The following is a 26864-nucleotide window of genomic DNA, read 5'->3' as shown; positions in this document are numbered from 1 at the left end:
GAAATTTTGTATCTTTTGACCAACATCTCTTCAGTCTGTACTCCTGACCCCTTACCCCTAGCCACCATTGTACTCTCTGCTTCTGTGAGTTCAACACCTCGATTCCACATTCAAACGACATCATGCAGTATTTGTCCTTCTATATTTGGCTTATTTTTTTAACTTTATGATTCTCCATTTCTATCTGGGAAAGCCCATTTCTATTAGTTCAAGTTTCTCTTAAGATGTACAATTTTGTGGTAGGGAAGGAGACTAGAATAGGCTTATTACAGAGCCAGTCACATAAGAAAGTATAAGACATATAAGTTATCCAAAAGTCATATAAGAAAGTAGAAGACACAGGAAGGAATCAATTTATACATACCCTTTTCTAGAGGTAAAAGAGAAAATTAAAAATTGGCCCACACCTCAAAATAAGCATGCATTGGCTGTTTTCTCACTGAGAAACGTTGATCAAGTCCATTATATCAAATTTTCAAAAAGAAAACACTTACTGTATAATTGGCAGCTTGAATGTTCCTAAGTGCTGCTTCTAGTTGCGTAATCAAGAAACGTAAAGTCAAAGCAGGAACAATTTCCTCACCATTCTGGCTGTTAGCTACAACTTCTCTCTGTGGAAAATTATTCAGTTAAAAATGTCTATAAGTCTGAACAAATACCTACATATGTTTACATGATACAAATAATTCATGCTCATTGGAGAAAATTTTAAAAATAGAGATGATGGTTTAAAAAAAAAAAATCCATACCAACCAGATACAATGTTCTCATGTTTGTTTTTAAGTAGTCTGATGAATGTCATTTGTAACTATTTCCTTAAAACAATTTTAAATTTTATTTATGTATTTATTTATTTTTGAGATGGAGTCTCGCTCTGTCGCCCAGGCTGGAGTGCACTGGCACAATCTCAGCTCACTGCAAGCTCTGCCTCCTGCGTTCACACCATTCTCCTGCCTCAGTCTCCTGAGTAGCTGGGACTACAGGCACCCACCACCACGCCCGGCTAATTTTTTGTATTTTTAGTAGAGACAAGGTTTCACCATGTTAGCCAGGATGGTCTTGGTCTCCTGACCTCGTGATCTGCCTGCCTCAGCTTCCCAAAGTGCTGGGATTACAGGTGTGAGCCACTGCGCCCAGCCTCTTTAAAACATTTTTTAAAAAAGGTATTCCTATACCTGCCAAGGGGTTGGCAACATTCACACCCACTTCAGAGGAAAGGGGTAATCCCACTTCACTCTCATACCTTCTATTGTGTGACATAGCTAAAATCTTCCAGCCCTGAACCTGTGGTAAACAGGAATGCTGGCATTAATACCAATACAAGGGTAAACCATTTTATGCTACAATCTGATTGCAACTGAGCTAATGCAAGCTTTATTATGTACTATAGTTTATTTACATGGTTGAAATGGAAGGCAGGACTATGTCTTTGTGTCCATTCCCCAATGTTTTCTACCCTCAAGTGCTTGGTTTAAATTATGTAATCTGTTTAATAATGTATAATCTGCAAGGAAAATTTAATCTACACTTCCATAACTTGGCTTCCATATACAACATTTTCCTGTTTTTTTCCTAGCTGACTAGATACTTTATTTCAGTCTCCCTAGCAATCAATTTAATGTGCCTCTTCTCTATCAATACATGTTTTCTAGGTAAAGTAACCCTCTATCACAATTTTAAATAGTGTCTACACACTGATAGTTTCCAAATTTACATTTCTAGCCAAGAATTTCACCTACATTCCAAGCTCAAACAATATCTCTTGAATTTGAATAGAAACATAAAACATAATACTGAAGTTCCACCTCTGTCAAACAGCCTAGGTGGTTTCAGATCAGTCTCCCCAATGAGAATAACTAGAACACCTGGACAGCATATAAAAACTAATTATCTGAAAGCAATGGAAAACTACTAAGACAATGAAAATAAAAACCTCTGAAAGGCAATATCTGGAGACCTGACTTTTAAGCTACTTTTCTCATTAAAGTAACTGCCATACTCAGTTGTGGCACAACTTCAGCAGATTTGCAAGGCTTGGTGGAATATTGGAGCACATGGTCTATAAGGAGGAGCAGCCCCGGTAAACAGCCCATTCTTTTGATTGAGGCCCTGTTTTGGTTCCAACGGAAGCAGGCCGTAATTCAAGGATTTCAATGGAAATAGTTTATTTGAGAGGTACAGAGACAATGGTAGGAAAGTAGAGAAGTAATAAAGTGAAGGAAAAGTAGGTTTTAATTAAAAGATGTGTTATTATGCTAGTTACCCATGGTGGGCCACTGCAGTTATTACAACTAGGAACTTCTAGAAAACTCAAAAATACAAACCTCAGTATTAACCAACTCAAGGGAAGAGGCAACTGGGATATTTATATGATAACTCCCAAGACCTACTGATTGAGTGCTTTCTGTGGTGATGGGGGAATATTAATTCCTTGGGTCTTCTAAACAGGAGAAGTAGCTTTCTCCTGTTCTAGAAAAAAAGGCCCTGAGGCATACAGATATAGATACGGAAAACTAGAACTGTCCAGAGCATACTAAAAATATAGGTAGGGTCCAATTGGTATGGGAAAGGCACTGACAGAATCTGGTACAAAAGATAGAGAAACTGACCCTTCCTCAAAGAACTAAGTAAAGGTTGGAATCATCTCTATCCCAGGTTGAATTAAATAATTTACTAGAAAAGCAAAAATAAGAATTACTAGAAAAAAATTTGTCCAGTTTTCCCAGTTCTTCACAGAGGAAGGTTGCTATGAGACAAACCAGGTAGCTACTCCAAGTAGTAGAATTGTCTCTATTATCTTCAATGACTACAGTATTTGTATTTATGTTTTCATGTTCATTCATGATTTTGGATATTTTTGCTTTCTTTTCTGGACACACTTATGCATTTGTCAATTTTATTGGTCTTTCTATAAAAGCAAGTTTGGGATTTATCGATCCTTTCTATTTTATGCTTTAAATAGATTTTTTTTTTAACTATCCTTATTACTTCAAGTGCTTTTAATTTGCTGTTCTTCCATTAACTTCTTGAATGTCATGCTTATTCAATCTTGCTTTTTCTAATATTTACATCTCAAGCTACAAATTCTCCTTGAAGCACAGCTTTATCTAATAACACAGGATTTGATATATATTTTTATTCAGTTCAAAAATGTATTTAACTTCTATTGATTTATTTGATTTCTTCTTTGACCAATTGGTTACCTAGATTAGAGGTATGTATCTTACCTTATGAACATACAGTTTTCTAGATTATCTCTTTTATTGATTTCTAGAATAACTGAACAGTAGTTAGAGAACATACTCTGTACGTTTTGATACTTTGAAATCTGATGGGGCCTGCTTTGTGACCTAGTATATGGTCAATTTTTATAAATGTTCTGTGTGCATTTAAAAACAATGCATACTCTGCCACTATCTGGTGCAATGTTTATACATGTATGTCTCAATTAGAGCAAGTCTGCTATAAGTCTACTAATTTTGTGTCCATGTTATATCAGTTATTAAGAGAAGTGTTAAAATATCCCACTGAGATTGACTTGTCTTTTTCCTTTAATATTGTCTATTTTTATCATCTTATCATTCATAAAGGTTCTGTATATATTTGATCCTACTTCTGGAACTTATCTTTTATTTTCTAGATATGTCTGAGGTATAAAGAACAAGTAACACAATCTTTTAGTTATTAGAGCTTCATAATAACTTTTAATCTTTTAAATGGGCAAATTCCCAGCCCTATTCCTTTACACTTTTCTTAAATAATTTTCTTGGCTATTTTTCCTCTTATTTCCCATGTAAACTTTAGACTTAGCATTTAGTGACACTAACCAAAAAAATCCTATTATTTTAGTGGAATCCTGCAATATTTATGGATTTTAATTTATAGAAAATTGACAGCTTTAACATACTGTGTCTTCCTACATGTACTATTCCATTCAGGTTCTCATTTCTTACCCTTAATAGAGTTTTAGAGAGTTTTACTTATTGTTTTAATATGGAGTATTGATTTCTAAATTTAATGTGCGTACAATCAGTGCTTGGGTACTTACTAAAATGCAAATTCGAAGATCTATCCCCAGAAATTTTGATTCTTTAGGACTGGTACAGGGGTCAGATATTCTCATGTAAGTGGTTTAGAACAAGCTTAAAGAAATACTAGTTTATCGGAATAGGAACAGCTCCAGTCTCCAACTCCCAGCGCGAGCGACACAGAAGACCGGTGATTTCTGCATTTTCAACTGAGGTACTGGGGTCATCTCACTGGGGAGTGCCGGACAATCGGTGCTGGTCAGCTGCTGCAACCTGACCAGCAAGAGCTGAAGCAGGGCGAGGCATCGCCTCACCTGGAAGCGCAAGGGGGAAGGGGATCCGTTTTCCTAGCCAGGGGAACTGAGACACACAACACCTGGAAAATCGGGTAACTCCCACCCCAATACTGCGCTGTAAGCATACAGGCACACCAGGAGATTATACCCATACCTGGCCGGGAGGGTCCCACGCACACGAAGCCTCCCTCACTGCTAACACAGCAGTCTGCCGCGATCTATCCGCAAGGCAGCAGCGAGGCTGGGGGAGGGGCGCCCGCCATTCCTGAGGCTTAAGTAGGTAAACAAAGCCGCTGGGAAGCTCGAACTGGGTGGAGCTCACAGCAGCTCAAGGAAGCCTGCCTGTCTCTGTAGTCTCCACCTCTGGGGACAGCGCACAGCTGAAGACCAACAGGGGAAGTAGCAGGAGCCGGTGCAGACGCGAACGACTCTGTCTGACAGCTTTGGGGAGAGCCGTAGATCTCCCAACGCGGAGGTTGAGATCTGAGAACGGACAGACTGCCTGCTCAGGTGTGTCCCTGACCCCTGAGTAGCCTAGCTGGGAGAAATCCCCCACTAGGGGCAGTCTGACACCCCACACCTCACAGGGTGGAGTACACCCCTGAGAGGAAACTTCCAAAGGAAGAATCAGACAGGTACACTCGCTGTTCAGCAATATTCTATCTTCGGCAACCTCTGCTGCTGATACCCAGGCAAACAGGGTCTGGAGTGGACCTCAAGCAATCTCCAACAGACCAACAGACAGTCCTTCTGACTGTCAGAAGGAAAACTATCAAACAGGAAGGACACCTATACCAAAACTCCATCAGTACGTCACCACCATCAAAGACCAGAGACAGATAAAACCACAAAGATGGGGAAGAAGCAGGGCAGAAAAGCTGGAAATTCAAAAAATAAGAGCGCATCTCCCCCTGCAAAGGAGCGCAGCCCATCGCCAGCAACGGATCAAAGCTGGTCAGAGAATGACTTGGACGAGAGGAGAGAAGAAGGCTTCAGTCCATCAAACTTATCAGAGCTAAAGGAGGAATTACGTACCCAGCGCAAAGAAACTAAAAATCTTGAAAAAAGAGTGGAAGAATTGACAGCTAGACTAATTAATGCAGAGAAGATCATAAACGAAATGACAGAGATGAAAACCATGACACGAGAAATACGTGACAAATGCACAAGCTTCAGTAACCGACTCGATCAACTGGAAGAAAGAGTATCAGCGATTGAAGATCAAATGAATGAAATGAAGCGAGAAGAGAAACCAAAAGAAAAAAGAAGAAAAAGAAATGAGCAAAGCCTGCAAGAAGTATGGGATTATGTAAAAAGACCAAATCTACGTCTGATTGGGGTGCCTGAAAGTGAGGGGGAAAATGGAACCAAGTTGGAAAACACTCTTCAGGAAATCATCCAGGAGAACTTCCCCAACCTAGTAGGGCAGGCCAACATTCAAATTCAGGAAATACAGAGAACGCCACAAAGATACTCCTCCAGAAGAGCAACTCCAAGACACATAATTGCCAGATTCACCAAAGTTGAAATGAAGGAAAAAATCTTAAGGGCAGCCAGAGAGAAAGGTCGGGTTACCCACAAAGGGAAGCCCATCAGACTAACAGCAGATCTCTCGGCAGAAACTCTACAAGCCAGAAGAGAGTGGGGGCCAATATTCAACGTTCTTAAAGAAAAGAATTTTAAACCCAGAATTTCATATCCAGCCAAACTAAGTTTCATCAGTGAAGGAGAAATAAAATCCTTTACAGATAAGCAAATGCTTAGAGATTTTGTCACCACCAGGCCTGCCTTACAAGAGACCCTGAAGGAAGCCCTAAACATGGAAAGGAACAACCGGTACCAGCCATCGCAAAAACATGCCAAAATGTAAAGACCATCGAGGCTAGGAAGAAACTGCATCAACTAATGAGCAAAATAACCAGTTAATATCATAATGGCAGGATCAAGTTCACACATAACAATATTAACCTTAAATGTTAATGGACTAAATGCTCCAATTAAAAGACACAGACTGGCGAACTGGATAAAGAGTCAAGACCCATCAGTCTGCTGTATTCAGGAGACCCATCTCACATGCAGAGACATACATAGGCTCAAAATAAAGGGATGGAGGAAGATCTACCAAGCAAATGGAGAACAAAAAAAAGCAGGGGTTGCAATCCTTGTCTCTGATAAAACAGACTTTAAACCATCAAAGATCAAAAGAGACAAAGAAGGCCATTACATAATGGTAAAGGGATCAATTCAACAGGAAGAGCTAACTCTCCTAAATATATATGCACCCAATACAGGAGCACCCAGATTCATAAAGCAAGTCCTTAGAGACCTACAAAGAGACTTAGACTCCCATACAATAATAATGGGAGACTTCAACACTCCGCTGTCAACATTAGACAGATCAACGAGACAGAAAGTTAACAAGGATATCCAGGAATTGAACTCATCTCTGCACCAAGCGGACCTAATAGACATCTATAGAACTCTCCACCCCAAATCAACAGAATATACATTCTTCTCAGCACCACATCGCACTTATTCCAAAATTGACCACATAATTGGAAGTAAAGCACTCCTCAGCAAATGTAAAAGAACAGAAATTATAACAAACTGTCTCTCAGACCACAGTGCAATCAAACTAGAACTCAGGACTAAGAAACTCAATCAAAACCGCTCAACTACATGGAAACTGAACAACCTGCTCCTGAATGACTACTGGGTACATAACGAAATGAAAGCGGAAATAAAGATGTTCTTTGAAACCAATGAGAACAAAGATACAACATACCAGAATCTCTGGGACACATTTAAAGCAGTGTGTAGAGGGAAATTTATAGCACTAAATGCCCACAAGAGAAAGCAGGAAAGATCTAAAATTGACACTCTAACATCACAATTAAAAGAACTAGAGAGGCAAGAGCAAACACATTCAAAAGCTAGCAGAAGGCAAGAAATAACTAAGATCAGAGCCGAACTGAAGGAGATAGAGACACAAAAAACCCTCCAAAAAATCAATGAATCCAGGAGTTGGTTTTTTGAAAAGATCAACAAAATTGACAGACCCCTAGCAAGGCTAATAAAGAAGAAAAGAGAGAGGAATCAAATAGATGCAATAAAAAATGATAAAGGGGATATCACCACTGACCCCACAGAAATACAAACTACCATCAGAGAATACTATAAACGCCTCTACGCAAATCAACTAGAAAATCTAGAAGAAATGGATAATTTCCTGGACACTTACACTCTCCCAAGGCTAAACCAGGAAGAAGTTGAATCCCTGAATAGACCAATAGCAGGCTCTGAAATTGAGGCAACAATTAATAGCCTACCCACCAAAAGAAGTCCAGGACCAGATGGATTCACAGCTGAATTCTACCAGAGGTACAAGGAGGAGCTGGTACCATTCCTTCTGAAACTATTCCAATCAATAGAAAAAGAGGGAATCCTCCCTAACTCATTTTATGAGGCCAACATCATCCTGATACCAAAGCCTGGCAGAGACACAACAAAAAAAGAGAATTTTAGACCAATATCCCTGATGAACATTGATGCAAAAATTCTCAATAAAATACTGGCAAACCGGATTCAGCAGCACATCAAAAAGCTTATCCACCATGATCAAGTGGGCTTCATCCCTGGGATGCAAGGCTGGTTCAACATTCGCAAATCAATAAACGTAATCCAGCATATAAACAGAACCAAAGACAAGAACCACATGATTGTCTCAATAGATGCAGAAAAGGCTTTTGACAACATCCAACAGCCCTTCATGCTAAAAACGCTCAATAAATTCGGTATTGATGGAACGTACCTCAAAATAATAAGAGCTATTTATGACAAACCCACAGCTAATATCATACTGAATGGGAAAAAACTGGAAAAATTCCCTTTGAAAACTGGCACAAGACAGGGATGCCCTCTCTCACCACTCCTATTCAACATAGTGTTGGAAGTTCTGGCTAGGGCAATCAGGCAAGAGAAAGAAATCAAGGGTATCCAGTTAGGAAAAGAAGAAGTCAAATTGTCCCTGTTTGCAGATGACATGATTGTATATTTAGAAAACCCCATCGTCTCAGCCCAAAATCTCCTTAAGCTGATAAGCAACTTCAGCAAAGTCTCAGGATACAAAATTAATGTGCAAAAATCACAAGCATTCTTATACACCAGTAACAGACAAGCAGAGAGCCAAATCAGGAATGAACTTCCATTCACAATTGCTTCAAAGAGAATAAAATACCTAGGAATCCAGCTTACAAGGGATGTAAAGGACCTCTTCAAGGAGAACTACAAACCACTGCTCAGTGAAATCAAAGAGGACACAAACAAATGGAAGAACATACCATGCTCATGGATAGGAAGAATCAATATCGTGAAAATGGCCATACTCCCCAAGGTTATTTATAGATTCAATGCCATCCCCATCAAGCTACCAATGAGTTTCTTCACAGAATTGGAAAAAACTGCTTTAAAGTTCATATGGAACCAAAAAAGAGCCCACATTGCCAAGACAATCCTAAGTCAAAAGGACAAAGCTGGAGGCGTCACGCTACCTGACTTCAAACTATACTACAAGGCTACAGTAACCAAAACAGCATGGTACTGGTACCAAAACAGAGCTATAGACCAATGGAACAGAACAGAGTCCTCAGAAATAATACCGCACATCTACAGCCATCTGATCTTTGACAAACCTGAGAGAAACAAGAAATGGGGAAAGGATTCCCTATTTAATAAATGGTGCTGGGAAAATTGGCTAGCCATAAGTAGAAAGCTGAAACTGGATCCTTTCCTTACCCCTTATACGAAGATTAATTCAAGATGGATTAGAGACTTAAATGTCAGACCTAATACCACAAAAACCCTAGAAGAAAATCTAGGTAGTACCATTCATGACATAGGCATGGGCAAGGACTTCATGTCTAAAACACCAAAAGCAACGGCAGCAAAAGCAAAAATTGACAAATGGGATCTAATTAAACTAAAGAGCTTTTGCACAGCAAAAGAAACTACCATCAGAGTGAACAGGCAACCTACAGAATGGGAGAAAATTTTTGCAACCTACTCATCTGACAAAGGGCTAATATCCAGAATCTACAAAGAACTCAAACAAATATACGAGAAAAAAACAAACAACCCCATCAAAAAGTGGGGAAAGGATATGAACAGACATTTCTCAAAAGAAGATATTCATACAGCCAACAGACACATGAAAAAATGCTCATCATCACTCGCCATCAGAGAAATGCAAATCAAAACCACAATGAGATACCATCTCACACCAGTTAGAATGGCAATCATTAAGAAGTCAGGAAACAACAGGTGTTGGAGAGGATGTGGAGAAATAGGAACACTTTTACACTGTTGGTGGGATTGTAAACTAGTTCAACCATTATGGAAAACAGTATGGCAATTCCTCAAGGATCTAGAACTAGATGTACCATATGACCCAGCCATCCCACTACTGGGTATATACCCAAAGGATTATAAATTATTCCACTACAAAGACACATGTACACGTATGTTTATTGCGGCACTATTCACAATAGCAAAGACTTGGAATCAACCCAAATGTCCATCTGTGACAGACTGGATTAAGAAAATGTGGCACATATACACCATGGAACACTATGCAGCCATAAAAAAGGATGAGTTTGCGTCCTTTGTAGGGACATGGATGCAGCTGGAAACCATCATTCTTAGCAAACTATCACAAGAAGAGAAAACCAAACACCGCATGTTCTCACTCATAGGTGGGAACTGAACAATGAGATCACTTGGACTCGGGAAGGGGAACATCACGCACTGGGGCCTATCATGGGGAGGGGGGAGGGGGGAGGAGGGAGGGGTTGCATTGGGGAGTTATACATGATATAAATGATGAATTGATGGGTGCTGACGAGTTGATGGGTGCAGCACACCAACATGGCATAAGTATACATATGTAACAAACCTGCACGTTATGCACATGTACCCTAGAACTTAAAGTATAATAAAAAAAAAAAAAAAAAAAGAAATACTAGTTTATCTTGTACATTTCTTAAGTATTTTACTTTTGTTATCATTATAAATAAGTACAGTTCACCCTCCATATCCACAGGTTTTGCTTCCGTGGATTCAACCCCCCATGGACTGAAAATATTTGATAAATAAATAAATAGCAAGAATACAATAATTTAAAAAAATTGAAAAGACAATACAGTATAACAACTATTTACATAGCATTTACACTGTATTAGGTATGCAATACCTAGATGTAATCTAGAGATGATGTAACGTATACGGGAGAATGTGTACAGGTTGTATGCAAATACTATGTCATTTTATATAAGAGACTTGGGCATCCTTGGATTTTTGTACTGGGGGTGTCCTGGAACTAACCTCCCACAGATACCAAAAGATGCCTGTACTATTCTTCTATTTTTACCTTCTAGTTGCTATTTTTTGCATATCTGAAGGCTACTGATTTCCGTCTTACTGTTTCTAAGTGATTTCCAAAAGATAAGAGGGAAATGGTGGCATTATTCTATCAATTTCTAGCCAGAATTCACTTATATTGTGGTAAATTATCTTGGTTAAGATTATAATTGTGCATAAAGTCTTATGAATAGCTTCAGTTTGTTTGAATTTTTAATCATAATAGTATTAATGTGTTTCATAGAAATAACCATATATTCCTTCATAGAAAGACAAATGTAGCCTTCTCAAGACAACTACAGTGCTTTATCCTTCTCTTCCCTAGTTAATTGCCACAAAGAAAAGAGTATGTAATTTTCTTTAACTTCAGAAAACTTCATTAATTTAAGAAATGGTATCCTTCTTATATTGAAAGTTACCACAAATTATACAGAAAAACGACTTTCAAGATTGAAATCTACAATATAGTTTCCAGAATATTTATTATACAAATAACTCCAAAACTCTCCATATGATTTTTAAAAAATGCATTGTTTACAAATGTGTTAACTTTTATTTTTTTTTTTTGAGACAGTCTTGCTCTGTCTCCCAGGCAGGAGTACAGTGGCATGATCTCGGCTCACTGTACCTCCACTTCCTGAGTTCAAGCGATTTTCCTGCTTCAGCCTCCCAAGTAGCTGGGACCACAGGCATGTGCCACCATGCCCGGCTGATTTTTGCATTTTTAGTACAGAACAAGTTTCACCATGTTGGCCAGGCTGGTCTCAAATTCCTGACCTCAGTGATCCACCCACCTCAGTCTCCCAAAGTGCTGGGATTAGAGACGTGAGCCACTGTGTCTGGCCCAATGTGTTAACATTTTATGAGTTAGGAGACCAAAAGCAGTCCTCTGTCCCAGAGTGGCATGTTACAGGTTAATAGTGGGACTGGAATAAACACTAGACCTTGTAGTCAACGGCTTCCAAGCTACCAACCCACATTCCTACCATTATTCTTAAAAGGCTAGCACCAAATGACTCTATTTGTTCAATTTTTTAAAAGTCTATAGTCAAGGCTGACAACAAAGTCCTTTACAAGAAGTAAGATGGAGATTTTTTTCAAGACCTTGGCTACACTGTGGTTTAAAAATAATTTCAATTAAAAAATTCATATACAGACAGCTGCACTTCTGTCTCAAATAACAACTTAAGATGTTACCTGCATAGTTTGGAAGGAAAAATCTTCTTGTAAGAACTTCTTAATGTGAGGAACCACACCTTTTGGTAGAGTATTAACTGCATTTAATAACTTCTTCACTTCTAATAGTAAGTTAACAGGAACAAGATCAGTAGCTATGTCCTTTTCCTGTTTGTCCTAGAAGACATTATTGATTAAAATTTACACAATTATGCATATTCTCATTCACTCTAATTCTAAAATCAGCCAAAGCATTAAAAAAGGAACAAAGCTCATTTTCCCTTGTTCTCCTAGCTTCTATGACAAAACTACAAAAAAAATCTAAGGAAGAATAATATATGTTCTCTGTTCTCTAGGAACTTAAAATATTACATATATTATTCTCTGTAACATGAAAATATATCTAAATGTGCTTTTTACATTATATGACTGATACTTCAGCTATTAAACACACAGCAATTTGAAAACGAATAGTTGTAACAGTTTAAACTGTAAACAAAGTAGTAAAGTAGAATGACTCAACATCTCAATTTAGTCAGAGCTGTGTAAATAGTAATAATCTTCAGGAATTTATTCTTACAGAATAAGGCATTAGTAATTATTAATTGATAACTACACTATCAAGTCCTGTTGGAATATCTATTAACATTAGTTGTGAAGAACTAGTGGACAACAGAGATGGATAAATGGCCTAGAACAGATGGATGATGGCCTTCCTTCAAACCTTAACAAGAAACCAGAGTTCTTACACTCTGTGGAAATTCTAGGAATATAAATCATATTGCTGTTGATCTCCGAAAATAAGAACTTCTTATTGCAGACGCCCCATAGAGCTTGAGATGCTGAAAATGCCCTTGTATGGGCTAACTCACTTTCAGTTCTCTAACAGACCTGGAGCCACACAGGAAAGTAACTAGAAACCAATAAAGTCCACTGCAGGACTATCTGCCTAATCTCAATGATGGCGTTTTGCCTTCTTTTCCCTAGTTAATTGCCACAAGGAAAAGAGTTTGCAGAGATTATCCAGTAACTTAAAGGGGAAAATATATAAACGTAAAATAACCATGGTATTCGGTATTCACCTGTATGAGGTTACTGTTGTAAAAAATGGGTTTGAGTGCTAAATTAAGATTCCTCCATCCCCATCTATATTCAATAAATATACTTTAGAGTTCATAGCATTTCTTAAGATTATGTATGTAGAAAAACGTTGACAGTTTACTAACTCTCTATGAAGGATGTCCATTGTACTACTATTCATTTTATTATTCTTGCAACCTTTCTACAGGTTTGAAATTTTTCAAAAAGTGAAAAAAAAATTCTACCAAGTAACTAGAAAAACCCCTTATAAAGAATGACCAATATCAGTCGTGCATATAATTCCAACTAAAGGTCAATTCTAGTCAAAAGTACCTGTAGAATCATCTGATACTAATTAACAAATTTATAGACAGGTAAGATTATAGTATGAATAAAAATTTTTCAACAGGAAATATTATAAGTGTCATGCCTACAGGGTCTTGCTTTGTCACCTAGGCTGGAGTGCAGTGGTATGAACACAGCTTACTGCAGCCTTGACCTCCCAAGCACAAGTGATCCTCCCACCTTAGCCCCTCAAGTAGCTGGAAATACAGGCATGCACCACCATACCCAGCTAATTTTGGTATCTTTAGCAGAGACAATGTTTTGCCATATTGTAAAGGCTGGTCTCAAACTCTTGAGCTTAAGCAATAAATCTGCCCACATTAGCCTCCCAAAGTGCTGGGATTACATGCATGAGCCACCATGCGTGGTCCATATTTTTAATTTAAGTTAGTTGTCAAAATATTTGATGCTTAATCCATTTTGGCAAAATTGATTAAATATCTAAACAAAATTCAGGTCAAAGTGTCCACCTTCCTTGCTTTTTGTATTCCTGATTCTGTATCTAGAAATGTCTTTTCTGGATCTAGTCCCCTGATTCTTGCCTTTGCTCAACTGTACAACCCTACATACATGTGCATATAGCGTACTTCCCCTGCAGCATTTTTTACAGTGATAACCTCATGCAGGTGAATACCATGGTTATTTTATGTTTATATATTTTCCCCTCCTAAGTTACAGGATAACCTCTGCAAACTTTCCTACAAACATGTTCCTACCCAAGTCTCATGTTGAATTGTCATTCTTAGTAGTAGAGGAGGGACCTGGTAGGAGGTGACTGCATCATTGGGGTGGTTTCTAATAGTTTGGCATCATCTCCCTGGTGCTGTCACATGATAGAGTTCCCACAAGATCTGGTTGTTTAAAAGTGTGTGGCACCTTCCCCTTTGGTCTCTTTCTCTCTTGCCGCCATGTGAAGGCATGCTTGCTTCCCCTTTGCCTTCTCCCATGACTGTAAGTTTCTTGAGGACTACCCAGCCATGCTACCTCCTGTCCAGCCTAAGAAACTGTGATTCAATTAAACCTCTTTTCTTCATAAATTACCTAGTCTCAGGTAGTTCTTTATAGCAGTATGAGAACAGACTAATACACTTATTAACAAGTGGACATCAATCATTATACAAAACTATGTGGAAGGTAAAATTATACTAACGAGAACCTAACAAACAAATATCTCTTCATCAGTCTTTCACAAAATATATGAACATATGATGTTCACACAACTAGTTTTAACTACCATAAAAGCATATCACTGGTAATAAAAGCCTTTTATGTATAATTCAGAATTACTCTCTTTCATTTAGACCTAGAAGTTCTAACCATAAACAAAATAAAAATAAAGAATAAACTTAACTTCAGAAATGACTCAAACTTCTTACCAAATGAAATTCTGTATGTGTGTATGTGTGTTTTCTTTATATGTGTATAGGTTTTGTTTTGCTTTCATTTTCCCTTCAAAAAACAAATGAGGGATTTCTTAAAATTGATTGTTGGGCTATTTCTGGATGATTCCATTCAATTTTTTAATTAACTTTTAGTTATGGTGAGGAATGGTATTTAGAATGACAACCTTGAGATAAGTATCAATCATCAAAGCAAGATTTAACTGTGACCATTTTACTTATGAAGGTAGGAAGTTGACTCACTCAAAAAATTTTAACACGTAATTAAAGTGACTAGATGTATCACTGCATTTGCATATATAATTAGTTATTATCAATTAACTAAAAGTTAATGAAAATTAAACTTTCTCTTACCAGTTGACCAGATGATTTTTCTTGCTTATTCTCAGTTTCTTCCTTCCTCTGATCCTCCACAGCAGGATGCCTATTTTAAATGAAAATAGGTATATTAAGAGCATCTTCTCATAAAGAACACAAATTGTAGTAGTAAAGAATCTTAACAATTGAATTATTGTCTGAAAGTGTAACCAAAGTGCATCAAAGACTGGTAATGGTGGTAGGTGCCATATCTCTTTAGAGACTCAAGTTAAAGAAGACAAATTGGCCATGCCCTTACTGGATGGTGGTAGAGAAAACAACAAGCCTACTATGAAAAACACTGCATCCTTAATAGATATGCAGTAGACCAAAATAATGGGAAAAAAACCTCATAGCACTGTTTTAAGGTAAAGGAAAAAAAGGTCTTAAAAAGGTTGATGTTTCGTGTGTTTATGAAGATATTACAGGTTAGGGAGAGACCTATCTTAAATAGATCATTTTATTTTTTGTTTGGGGTTACTAAACTTACAATTGTCCAGTTTTCCAAAATATTTTTAACTGAGGAAAAATATCATATTTAGAAACTATTAACTATTTGGGTAATAAGGGATCACTTGACAGGTTTTGCTTTTAACCTTAGCTCAAAATGTGAACATACTGCAGTATTATATACCGAACTGAAAATTTTATTTGTAGTATTGCTTTTGCCTGCATACAGAACCATTGTATAGGAACCATAATAAAGGAACCATAATATAGGGTCATATATGATTTATTCTATGTTAATTCTGAACACCAGCAGAGAGAACACTGAGAAATTTATATTGACTGATTTATTCAGAACTGTACTTTATATTCTCTTATTTGACTTTACATTTATGTATTCATTTGACAGACAACCATTTATCATCTACTATATGCTAATTGATTTTGTTGGGGTAAACTGGGATGGATATACAAAATGGTATTATCCGTTTTCAAACTTCTAGTGAAAAGTTTCTACAAAAGGAGATACACACATGCAAACATTTCACAATATGATTCTCAGTGCTCTTTAAGGTGCCATGGTAAAAAGAAACCTATTAACTGTCTTTTCCTCCACTTCCAAGTCCCACTTGCCCTACAAAAAGTAAAGCAAAACACAAGTTATATCTTTGTGTTATCAAGGAATGAAAAATACTGCAGCAGTATTCTGAAGTCTTTCAAGGTTTGAGAAAAAGTATAAAATGTTCTAAAGTGTATACTCTACCAGCAAACTCCATTTCATGATCATTCCCTCCTTAACCCAATACTTCTCAATCCCAGACGCATATCAAAATCAACTGTGAAGCTGGATGTTTGGGCATCCAGATGCCCAAAACCTACTTCATGTCTTCTAAATCAAAAGTGTCATGTGGGCTGCTATATTCTTTATGGGCTCCATTACAAATTTTGATGTGTAACTCCAACTTACCCTCACCTCCTCCTCTGTACAAATAAAGCCAAAATCTCTAGCTACAGAGTCAAAATACATCCCAAGAATTTTTCTTAAGTACTTTTTCTTGCTATTTCCTCACCTCAGCCAAATGACCTTTTGTCCTCCCTTGCTTGTAAACCCATCACAACGCTTCTCATTTTTTAAAGATCAGTTCAAATGTTACTTTGTGGAAACTCAATCACCAGTCAATAATTATTTTTTCTTCCTATAGACAGCCACAGAATCTCTAATAGTTACATAATTTGCCTAAAGATATAATTACTTTTTATATATCTCGCCACTGTATTATAAGCTATCTCTAGGTACACAAATATTGTCTTGGTCTTTATTCCCTAAGCACAAAGGAATCAGTAAATGCTTTTGTAAAATAAATTAATAGGTCACACTGCTTATTATACGAGATAGTTCAAGCCTGGAGGGAGATCTCCAATACAACCCTGTTTAGTATTATATGAGGTAGAGGTGGGCTGAACTTACCCTGCTTGGAGAAAAGAGAATGTCATTATGGCCTTGGCCCACTGAATCATTCAGTAGGGTCTTCTGCATCACGCTTAAATTACTCTTTAGAAAATGGGGATAATAAAAGCACTCACTTCATAGAGTTGTTATGAGGTTTATGAGTAAAACATAACGTAAAAGCATTAAAAACAATGCTGACATAGTAAGTCTATGTAAGCACTTGTTAAATGATACATTTTCGTGAGAATGACTGAACAGTAAGGTATGGCATATTTTTCAATTCTTAGCTCTTCAGTGAGAATGTAATCCCTAGTGAACTTTTGTAAAATTAGATTTCACCCAGTCTACATCACCCACTAACCAAACTTGCTGAAATGTCTTGAAGCATAAGGGTTTCCCATTCATACTAGCTTCCCAAGGTTACGTGGAAAAAACAAACATTATGTCTTTTGGAATACAACAAATGCAGCTGGTTTTTGTCAACCTATCCTTTACCTCTGGGGTCCCCAGCCCCTAGGCCACAGACAAGTACAGGTACATGGTCTGTTAAGAACTGGGCTGCACAGCAAGGAGGAAGCAGTGGGTAAGCATTACCACCTGAGCTCCATCTTCTGTCAGATCAGCAGCAGCATTAGATTCTCAAAGGAATGCAAACTCTATTGTGAACTGCCCATGTGAAGGATCTAAGTTGCCCACTCCTTATGAGAATCTAACGCCTGATGATCTGAAGTGGAACAGTTTCATCCCAAAACCATTCCCCACATCCCTACCATCTGTGGAAAAACTGTTTTCCACAAAACCAGTCCCTGGTGCCAAAAAGGTTGGGGACTGTTGTCTTACCTCACAAAAAATTCATCTGGTAGAGAATCCATGCTGCACAAGGTTTCTTCACAAAAATCTTATTCCACTGCTTGCAAACTGACTTTAAATACTGCCCTTTAATGCTGTAAGGAAAATAATACTTTTATGAAGGTAGGAAAGTGACACTTTTTCTGCACACTATGAAAACAGAACACGATCATTTGAAAAAAATCTGAAACTGCTATAAAAGAAAATGAATCATAGTTTTGCCACCCAAACACAATCACTACCCATCCTTTAATATGCTTATTTTTTTACCAAGCATAGGTATATTTTACCAATTTGTAATCATATTAAATAAAAGATGTTCTACCCCACCTTTTTCACCACTGAATGTTATATCAAAAGAATCTTTCATGTTGCTTTATCCTCCTAGTAAATATTCTTAATGGCTATACAATAGCTGGTTGATTGGGATTTCCTTGGCCATTTCCTTATAGTTGGTCATTTAATTTCCCATTTTTTCTATTATAAATAGTTCCATGATAAACTCCATTATCCATAAAGCTTTTCCCATTTCTTTACAATACATTCTCAAAAGTAAAATTAATAGATCAAAAGACACAAACATTTCATTGTTCAAAGGCTTCCCAAAAGATTTATACTAATTTATTTCCCAGAGAGGTAAATATGAGTTACTGCTTAACACAATCTTGATAGCGCTGTTTTGTTTTCTTTTAGTCTACAAATAACATGTAGCTACTTTTTCCCCAAGTCATGATTCTACATCTCCATAAAACAGGAGACACAGGATGTAAAGAACACTTGCACAATCTCGTGTTCCAACATCAATGGATGTTGTGGATATTTCCTGAAAGAAAAATAACACTGAGGCAACACAAATGAAAACAAAGAGACTAGAGTATCATAAGTATATATATTTATTTACATAGCTATTTATTCCAAGAACAACTCTTCTAAAACTAGTCCCATTTAATCTTCTTACTGAAAGTTCAAGCCTCTAGACTACAGTGCTTTGTGCTAGGCTGGCTTCCTTTTCTGATCCTACCCTAAGCCCAGAAAGTGTTAAATCATATGTAAAACTATTGTTATATGCTCTGGGGCAAAAAGAGAAATAGAAGAAATAGAAAAGAAAGTGGCAGCAATTGCATAAATAAAACGGACGTAGGCTGCCTTGCTGCCAAGCACAAGACTGTATGAAGTTTCTCATTTGTTGTCTCTGACCTGCTTATTTATCTCAGTAATTGGGTAGCCATTTCTGTAACAGCACATTTAATACAATTCCATAATTTAGATTGGTACAGCCTTTCTAGCTAGGCCCATTACTAAAAGGTAATTCAGCATAGGGTAATTCCCATATCAATAAAATATATTCCACAAGGTCAACTATAAATCACCTATTAAGAATTCAGATTGTGTTTACTCAAATAAACACTATTTTAATGATATCCTGCCCCTCCCCCCACCAAAAAAAAAAAAGCAATTTACCACAGACAGGAAGAAGTAACTGCAGAACCTGAACCCATCTAATAAACCCTGAGATCTGTGTATCTTTTCAGTAAGCTTAGATAAGGGAAGGGGCAACTCAGCCTGGTATAAGGGCTAAAATAAGTCCTGTGGAGATCATCTGTAAAACAAGTATTCCTAATTATGATACCACATACCAATATTCTACATTTGACTCACACCAACTCTAAGTAACACAGAAAGTCTTAAGAGACAAGAATAATTCTGCAACAATTTGCTACTGATATCTTAAAACACAAAATTACACATATATACACAGAGAGAGATTTCCTTCTAAATTTCATTTAAAAGAGCTTTCTTCTAGTATCTCTTAATTCCTTGCTCATCCCCAACAAATACACTTCATTGCTATATTACAACTCACCTACACAGAATGAATACAGTTCTCCTAGATAATTGTTATTTTATAGTTTTATTTCAAAAATTCGGTAAGCAAAGTCGTATTTTAATTTGTATTGTCTGTTCAAATACTGAAGAAAGACACAAACTACAGCTAATAACGAAGCAGAGAGGTTGGATAAACCTTGTCATTCACACTAGATCAGATCTGCTTCATCTCTTTAATAAAGCTGTATAGAAAAAGACTTAACTGTGAGGATTTTAGGACTGTGATCAAACTACTTTTATGGTTTCTATAAATCTCCCTGTTATTTTAATAAAAAGTAACAACAGTTAAGGCATTATTTCATAGCTAGAGAATACAAATGTACGCCTTTTCCAGACAAAACAATCCCCTCATTTCCAGAATTTATAAAAGCTCAGACTTGGAGACCTCCCCCTCTGCTAAGCTCTTCTTTGGCCAGTAGCTATTTGCATAGATCACAGCAAGGATGAAAAGAAGGGAGGAAAATCCTCTGGTGACAACATAGAGACAAACCTGTTCAGTGTTCAGCTTGAAAAAGAAATGGGTGGAAAATTAATCAACAAATCAATAAGATATTTGGATCCCAAATTAACAGTTAAGCAGGCTTTTTCAGCTTGCTCAAAATACAACCTGAGATGAATCTCTGTGATGAAAGGTTTTCCAGGAGAAAGAATCATCAATGTCATCATTTCACCAGGAGCTAAACAGGTATGTGTGGCAAACACTACTGGCAACAGCAACAGCATTAGCACTTTACAGCCTCTGTTGCGAGAAAGGCGAAGTGCCTAGCAACCAAAAGGAAGTAGCCAGCCTGAAATGTCACCACTGAGCTGCTAAAATAATCCAAAGGTTTTTACCATTCTAGAAGAGGCTGGAGAAAACCTTTTAAGTCAGGGTTAACATGACGGGGGAAAAAAAGGTAAATCTTGAATCTAGTTTCCCCTAGTGTATTCATTTCAATAGACTTTTCCCTGTCGGCAGTAAACAAAATTTACTCTGACTTCCTGGGATTAAGAGACTGCTCTTCTTCAGGAATCTATTTAGGTCCTTGTTGGCTGATCTGAGGGCAAGCTAAAGTTCAATGTCAATTTACAGCACACTTTTATCCGCTAACCAAGATGATCTTATCTGTAGGCTGTGTTTTACTGGTTGAAAAATAAGGTAATGCCATCCATATCTTAATAAACAGTAACATGGCTTTCTTACTGTTCCTTCTACCTGAACTCTCAGCTCCTACTTTCCCTCTTACTGAAATTTTAACAATTTTTTTTAGTTGTAAAGGTATTTTGTTTCCATTTTTAAAGCTGTTTATTCACGTCAAAGCAGGCACAGCTCTTATGTATAATTTTTTAAATAATCCACTTAAACATTTAACTTGTGTTACTGTAACTTTCCTAAACTGTATATAGGCACATTTTTATAAAAATCCACTCAAATGTTCATCTTGACTAAAATGTTACCAAAATACCAAGGGTTCAGTCTAGGTCCTACTGCTGGCCGCCCGGAAAGCTAATCACTGAAACAACAAGTTTTGCCTAGGAAGAAGGCTTTAATTGGGTGCTATAGCTGGGGAGATGAAGCTCAATCTCAAATCTGTCTCCCTGACTGACTAAAACTAGGGTTTTATATAGCAGGGAAGAAATGTAATAATTTGCAAAAAAGCAGTAACTAGGGAGGCGCAAGGAGGCATTTGGTGAAGTGATCTGGTAATTTTCAGTTCTTGGATACCTTTTTTGAGAGGCCTGAAGGTCCTTTCCTGAGGAAGAAACTCAAATAAATACAAGTTTCAAGCTTTAACACCAGAAGGGTCAATATCTATGTTTATCCAAAACCAACTGTCTATGGCTCTACTGGGTTGATTTAAAAAATACCTGACCAAGATAGAGACTCTAATACAACACCAAGTTTACATTTCAAAGTGTGGGTGGATGTCCCATGAATTTCCCTCCCTTGTCAACTCTTAGCACTTGCAGATTATACAACGCCAGAAGGAAAAAGTGAGTTACCAGTGTGGAAAACAATAAAAATAAAGCTCACACTTTTCTCCACGCTACTAGCTTAAAACAAAGTTTTCAGGAAAGGAATTCAGTTATTATGAACTTTTCCTATGCCCAGTAAATCAGGGTCTCTCAATTTTGGAACTACTGACATTCCAGGCTGGATAATCCTGCTATAGGAAGTTGTCCTATGCATTTTTAAGATGTTTCACAGCATCCCTAGCCTCTGTCCACCAGATGCCAGAGGCAGCTCCTCACCAACACACACCCACACCCACACATCTACACACCTCAGCCCCATTGTGGCAATCAATGATATCTTGAGATATTGCCAAATATCCCTTGGGGCATAAAATTACTCTCCAAACGAATGAGTTAAGATTAAGAAACTTAATTAAGTGGACATAGAGACTGATTTGAGGAAGAAAAATAAGACCATCCTGATATTACTTACATAACATGTACAGACACAAACAAACTTATGTCTACAAGAAAGCAAAACGACATAAAGTATCTAGATTTCCATTAATGTCAAAACTGAGAGGCTGTCTAGTAGTTTAAGAGCACTGTAATCACTCTGGAAGGGTATGCTTTGACACACACTAGCTAGCTGTGTGATTTTACGTGAGATTAATAAACATTCTCTGTGCTTCAGCTTCCTTATCTAAAACACAGGGATGACAGTACCCCTTTCACAGAGTTACGAAGATTAAATGCTTAAAACACATAATAGAATAGCACCTGGTGCATAGTAAGCACTATATAAGTGTTCCTAGTGTTCCTATCATCACCATTTTCATAATCAAAATAATCATCATTTAACTGTTTAAGTTTGCAGCAAAATTAATTAACTTTTCTTCTAATTCCCTACTGTGAAGGAGAAATGCTATTGTATGGAAAGAAATGTTAATGAGATTTAAGAAATGGGATAAAATATTATTTTTTAAATATATCACACATGACACAAAAGACAACATAATGTGTGCACACTGTTCAGCACCTTGCATTTTTCACACCAGCACATATACATCTACTTTAGTCTTTAAACTGCATGATATGTCAATGTATGCATGTATCATTTTACCAGACCATTGATTAAAAACTTCAGATGTCTCTAGGTTTGACTTTAAAAAAAAAATTGTTATTACAAACAATGCTGCAATACCACCACCTTGAACATGCAACTTCGTTAAAATTTTGATAGCTATTTTGAAAAGCTGGATTTCCTAACTCAACATTGAATTAAATGTACTCCAGAAGACCATGGGTCTGTTAACAAGCAGACTCTGACACTGCTAGTTCTCATTTCTGCTAAATTTTACCAAGAGAATTCCAAAAAACTCCTCAAAGTTGAGACGTAAGATGCTATGGTCACTTCCAACCCTTAAAAACATTGAAGAAAACACTTTCAAAGAACGTGGCAGGACATTTTGTGATAGGAGTTCCTTGGAATCAGAATTTTAACTACTGTTGATCTGAGTATGTCTGCTAGATTAGCAGCAATAACCAGCAGTTCTTGATGGCTTTTGAAATGACTGTCTTAGTCATTGGGGCTGCTACAGTAAAGTACTATAGAAACAACAGAAATTGATTTCTCACAGTTCTGGAGGCTAGAAGCCTGAGACCGATGTGTCAGCAAAGTTGGTTCTGATAAGGGTGCTCTTCTGGGCCGCAGACTTCTAACTTCTGGTTGTATCATCACATGGTAGAAAGAGGGTGAGAGAGCTCTCTGGGGTCCTTTTACAATCCCGCTCATGAAGGCTCTACCTTCATGACCTATTTTATCTCCCAAAGGCCGCACCTCCTAATACTATCACATTGGGGGTTAGGATTTCAACACTGAATGAGGGGGAACACAAACATTCGGTCTACTGTGCAGTTGTTATGTGGTTACAGCATTATGATAGTCTTTATTTCTCATATGTTAGTGAGCTGAGCTCTGTGTAGACAAAAATGGCTGAGGCTATTAGGTTAGACTCAAAGAATAACAAGTTAACAAGCTGCACCATTATTTTGTATTAGCAATAATTAGTATGAACAAAATATACTGATTACTTGGTTTTATAATTTATTGTTAATTTCTCCATTTTTGAATTTGTTTAACTTCCTGGAAAAGCTACAAAATAAATACACTTAGACACCAGTAGCTAAAATATTATTTTTCCCCAAAGAATAAATATACAGTCTGCTTAGTCAAACTCCAAAACCGATGGATGCTGGTGGAAAAATATTTGCAAAAGTTATCAGAAACTGTAAGATATTTTCAATCCCAAAAGATTACTGTTTTTATTAGCTCTTGCCACTTTGCAAAGATCACTGTTAGCAATATGTCTGCTTAAACCAGGAAATAAGAGCGTTATAATGTGTACTCACCACCCCTTGTTACAAATCTGCCAACATAGGAAACATCCTTTCCTGAAGCAAAATTAACATCTTGTCTTAAGCAGGTTTTAAATTCTATTCAGATCTATTCAATTAGTTACTTTTGGACTTACACAGGTAAACCTTTAGTATATATTCATTTGTTCTGAATAGTTGGAATGTGCCTACAATGAATATGCACAGGTTAGGATTTACCTGAAAAACTATCCAGATACTAAACAAGCCATCAGTTTCAAATATTTACAGTAGCACTGCTAAAAGCATACTCTTCAGAAACGTAGCTAGAAACCACAGGAAGAAGCATATGCTACCCCTAAGCACATACTCCAAAGGTGGAATATTTTCAGCAATTTAAAAATATTATGTTGTCATTACAGTTGTTAGATAATAGAGACATAACATACGTAGAGATGGTAATCAACCAGGGAATGAGGAATACTTCTTTCATGTACTTGCCTCTACCACCACCAATGAAAGCTTGCCCTATTCACTTCCAGCTTGCTCCACCCATGTAAGAAAATTGGCAGCTCATTGTTATCTCAGAAAGGCATACATTTGTAACAAGGGTGTAGGTAAGAAGATAAAGCAAGCTTTTGGTTATGAAGAGTTTCTTTTCATATGATATTAACTGAGTGTATTACCTTGGGTTGCATTGAAAATAAGCTTAATTTTCATCAGCTCCTATGTGCCACGCTCTAAGCTATGCACCCTGAATAAACATCTGATCTTTACACAATTATGGAAGATAAACATTATTGTAATAAGTTTTAAAAATTAAGAAACTGAGGCTTATAGAGTTCTCATAGTTAATAAATCAGTAAGAGCAGAAATTCATGCCCCACATTTTACCAACTGCAATTCCATTTGCTTCCACGTCCCATTACTTCTAGTGCCATATTTAATTTTATAGAAGCTTAATGTATAATTATGAGCTGGACTAGATAATATGCACATATGCATACTCAGAAACAAAACTATTTACACATTCTTATTGCTCAGTAATACTGTAAAAGTTATTAATCATGCCAGCCTAATATTTCATATCATTAGTCATATTAGTTTTGCTAAGAGTTTTTCTATTCAACAAAACAATTCAGATACTATACATGGTACTGAAATAAACAATGAAATGGACAATACTTCATGCCTTGTTAAATGATCTCTCAACGCTAAAGATTTTTTAAAATAAAATCTCCAAACTTTTTTGATCACATATCCCTAAAACAGTAAAAGATCTGAGAATATGCTGAAAATATAAGAATATCAATTCACTTATAAATTAAATGCAGGTATAACTATTACAACATAAAAAAGGATAAGGTAAAAAAAGCTTTAATATTTGTTCCCACACCTCAATAGACAGTTTCACATATCCCCTGAAGTGTGCAAACTGTACTTTGGACACTACTGTCTTAGAAAACAGCTTCATATTTTAATTCAGGAAATAGATATCCAGCCATTTCATAAGCCTGAGAGTATTTATTTTCTGAAAGACCAGAAATTTAAAAGTGAGATAAGCAAAGACCCATGCTCTGCACCTATCTTGAAGATAGGTCTTCAAGCAATAGTAGTTACCAGGATTACTATTCCTTAACTTAAAAGTTATATTACTTTCATCTTTACTTATACTCATCTTACACTCAACACTGGATTCAGAAACAATGGATAGTACTTGCATTTAAAAAAAAAAAAAGCAAGGCAACATTCTTATTCTGGGGTAGATGTGATTAGATTTGAGATGTGGGATATGAAAATGGGGGAATATATATCCAAAATATTCAAACCTTGTACTCTTAACCTAAAGTTGAATGCTGTGAAATGTATAAAAAGAAAAAGCAGAAACTGTTTCAAAAATGAAAGTTAACTTTATGGTTGGGCAAATCATTTAGAGTTTAGCTGAACTGTAATATTTGATACTTGTGAAAGAAAATAGGAAAAATAATTGTAAAAGGAGAATTAATATTTTTTAGATTTTCTGGCTTTGTGAAAAAGGTAACATTTCTGAAAAATGGGAGTTGACACTAATCATACACTTAGTTTCCTTACTCTGCATAAGGGGAAGAATCAGATTAATACTAATATTTGAATTGTTTTAGCTACATGGGGCACAAGATTATCTAAAAGACCCCATGCCTAGACCTCTGCCAATTTTCTACTGCAGGATTTCTGACTTCATGCTGTGGAAACTGCGCCAATGAAACTTTTGTTCTACCAGCTATTTATGTCTACTGAATAATCCCTCAGTTTTAGATTTGGCTTCATGTCCCCACTAGAATGTAAGCCCCATCAAATTAGGAAAACTTTGTTTTCATTCCTTAGTGCCTAGAATAGAACCTGGCACACGTTAAGCATTCAATATTGCTTTAAAAAATGAACTCACCCACCCTTCTGCACACCTCAAGGCCTTTGAAGGCAGATGTAAACAGGGAGCCTGTGTGTAGATTTTAACAGCCTTCTTGGCTAACCTACAATTCTCCCTTAGAAGTCAAGAGGCAGCTCATATGCCACAAGTAAAAATGGTACCTGTAGACAACCATGGGGTCAAGACAGAACCCGCATCTTCTTGCAGTTCTGTCTCCTTTGCCGGTTCCTCCACATTTCCCCAACCTCTAAATACTTAACTCTCTTGGAGTTCAGTCCTAAAATGTCTTTTCTATCCAGACTTGGTCCTATATCTTTTAATCTCAAGGCTTTCAATTTCTATCTCCAACCCTGACCACTCCTTTAACTACCAATAATTTGATAGCCTACTCAACCTCTCCTGGATGTCTAACATCAC

General features: G+C 36.9%; 1 protein-coding gene across 9 annotated transcripts in view; it reads right to left on the bottom strand.

Moving 5' to 3' along the window:
- The window catches only part of DZIP3 (DAZ interacting zinc finger protein 3), a 104024-nt gene that overhangs the window by 70134 nt on the left and 7026 nt on the right, over positions 1–26864 (bottom strand). For 8 of the 9 annotated variants that reach the window (XR_004060040.1, XM_030940710.1, XM_030940691.1 and 5 more), the window contains exons 2-5: positions 17834–17937; positions 15094–15163; positions 11936–12091; positions 495–611 (exon numbers count right to left, since the gene is read on the bottom strand). Coding sequence is in view for 8 of the 9 variants with exons in the window: in XM_030940710.1 (XP_030796570.1) it covers positions 495–611; positions 11936–12091; positions 15094–15163; positions 17834–17865 (375 nt within the window). In the remaining variant the exon portion in view is untranslated. The remainder of the gene's footprint in view (positions 1–494; positions 612–11935; positions 12092–15093; positions 15164–17833; positions 17938–26864) is intronic. The other variant, XM_030940718.1, reaches the window with a different exon arrangement.

The sequence above is a fragment of the Rhinopithecus roxellana genome, chromosome 1 (assembly GCF_007565055.1).
Source record: "Rhinopithecus roxellana isolate Shanxi Qingling chromosome 1, ASM756505v1, whole genome shotgun sequence".
NCBI lineage: Eukaryota > Metazoa > Chordata > Mammalia > Primates > Cercopithecidae > Rhinopithecus > Rhinopithecus roxellana.
This window is presented reverse-complemented; position numbering and strand designations above follow the sequence as displayed.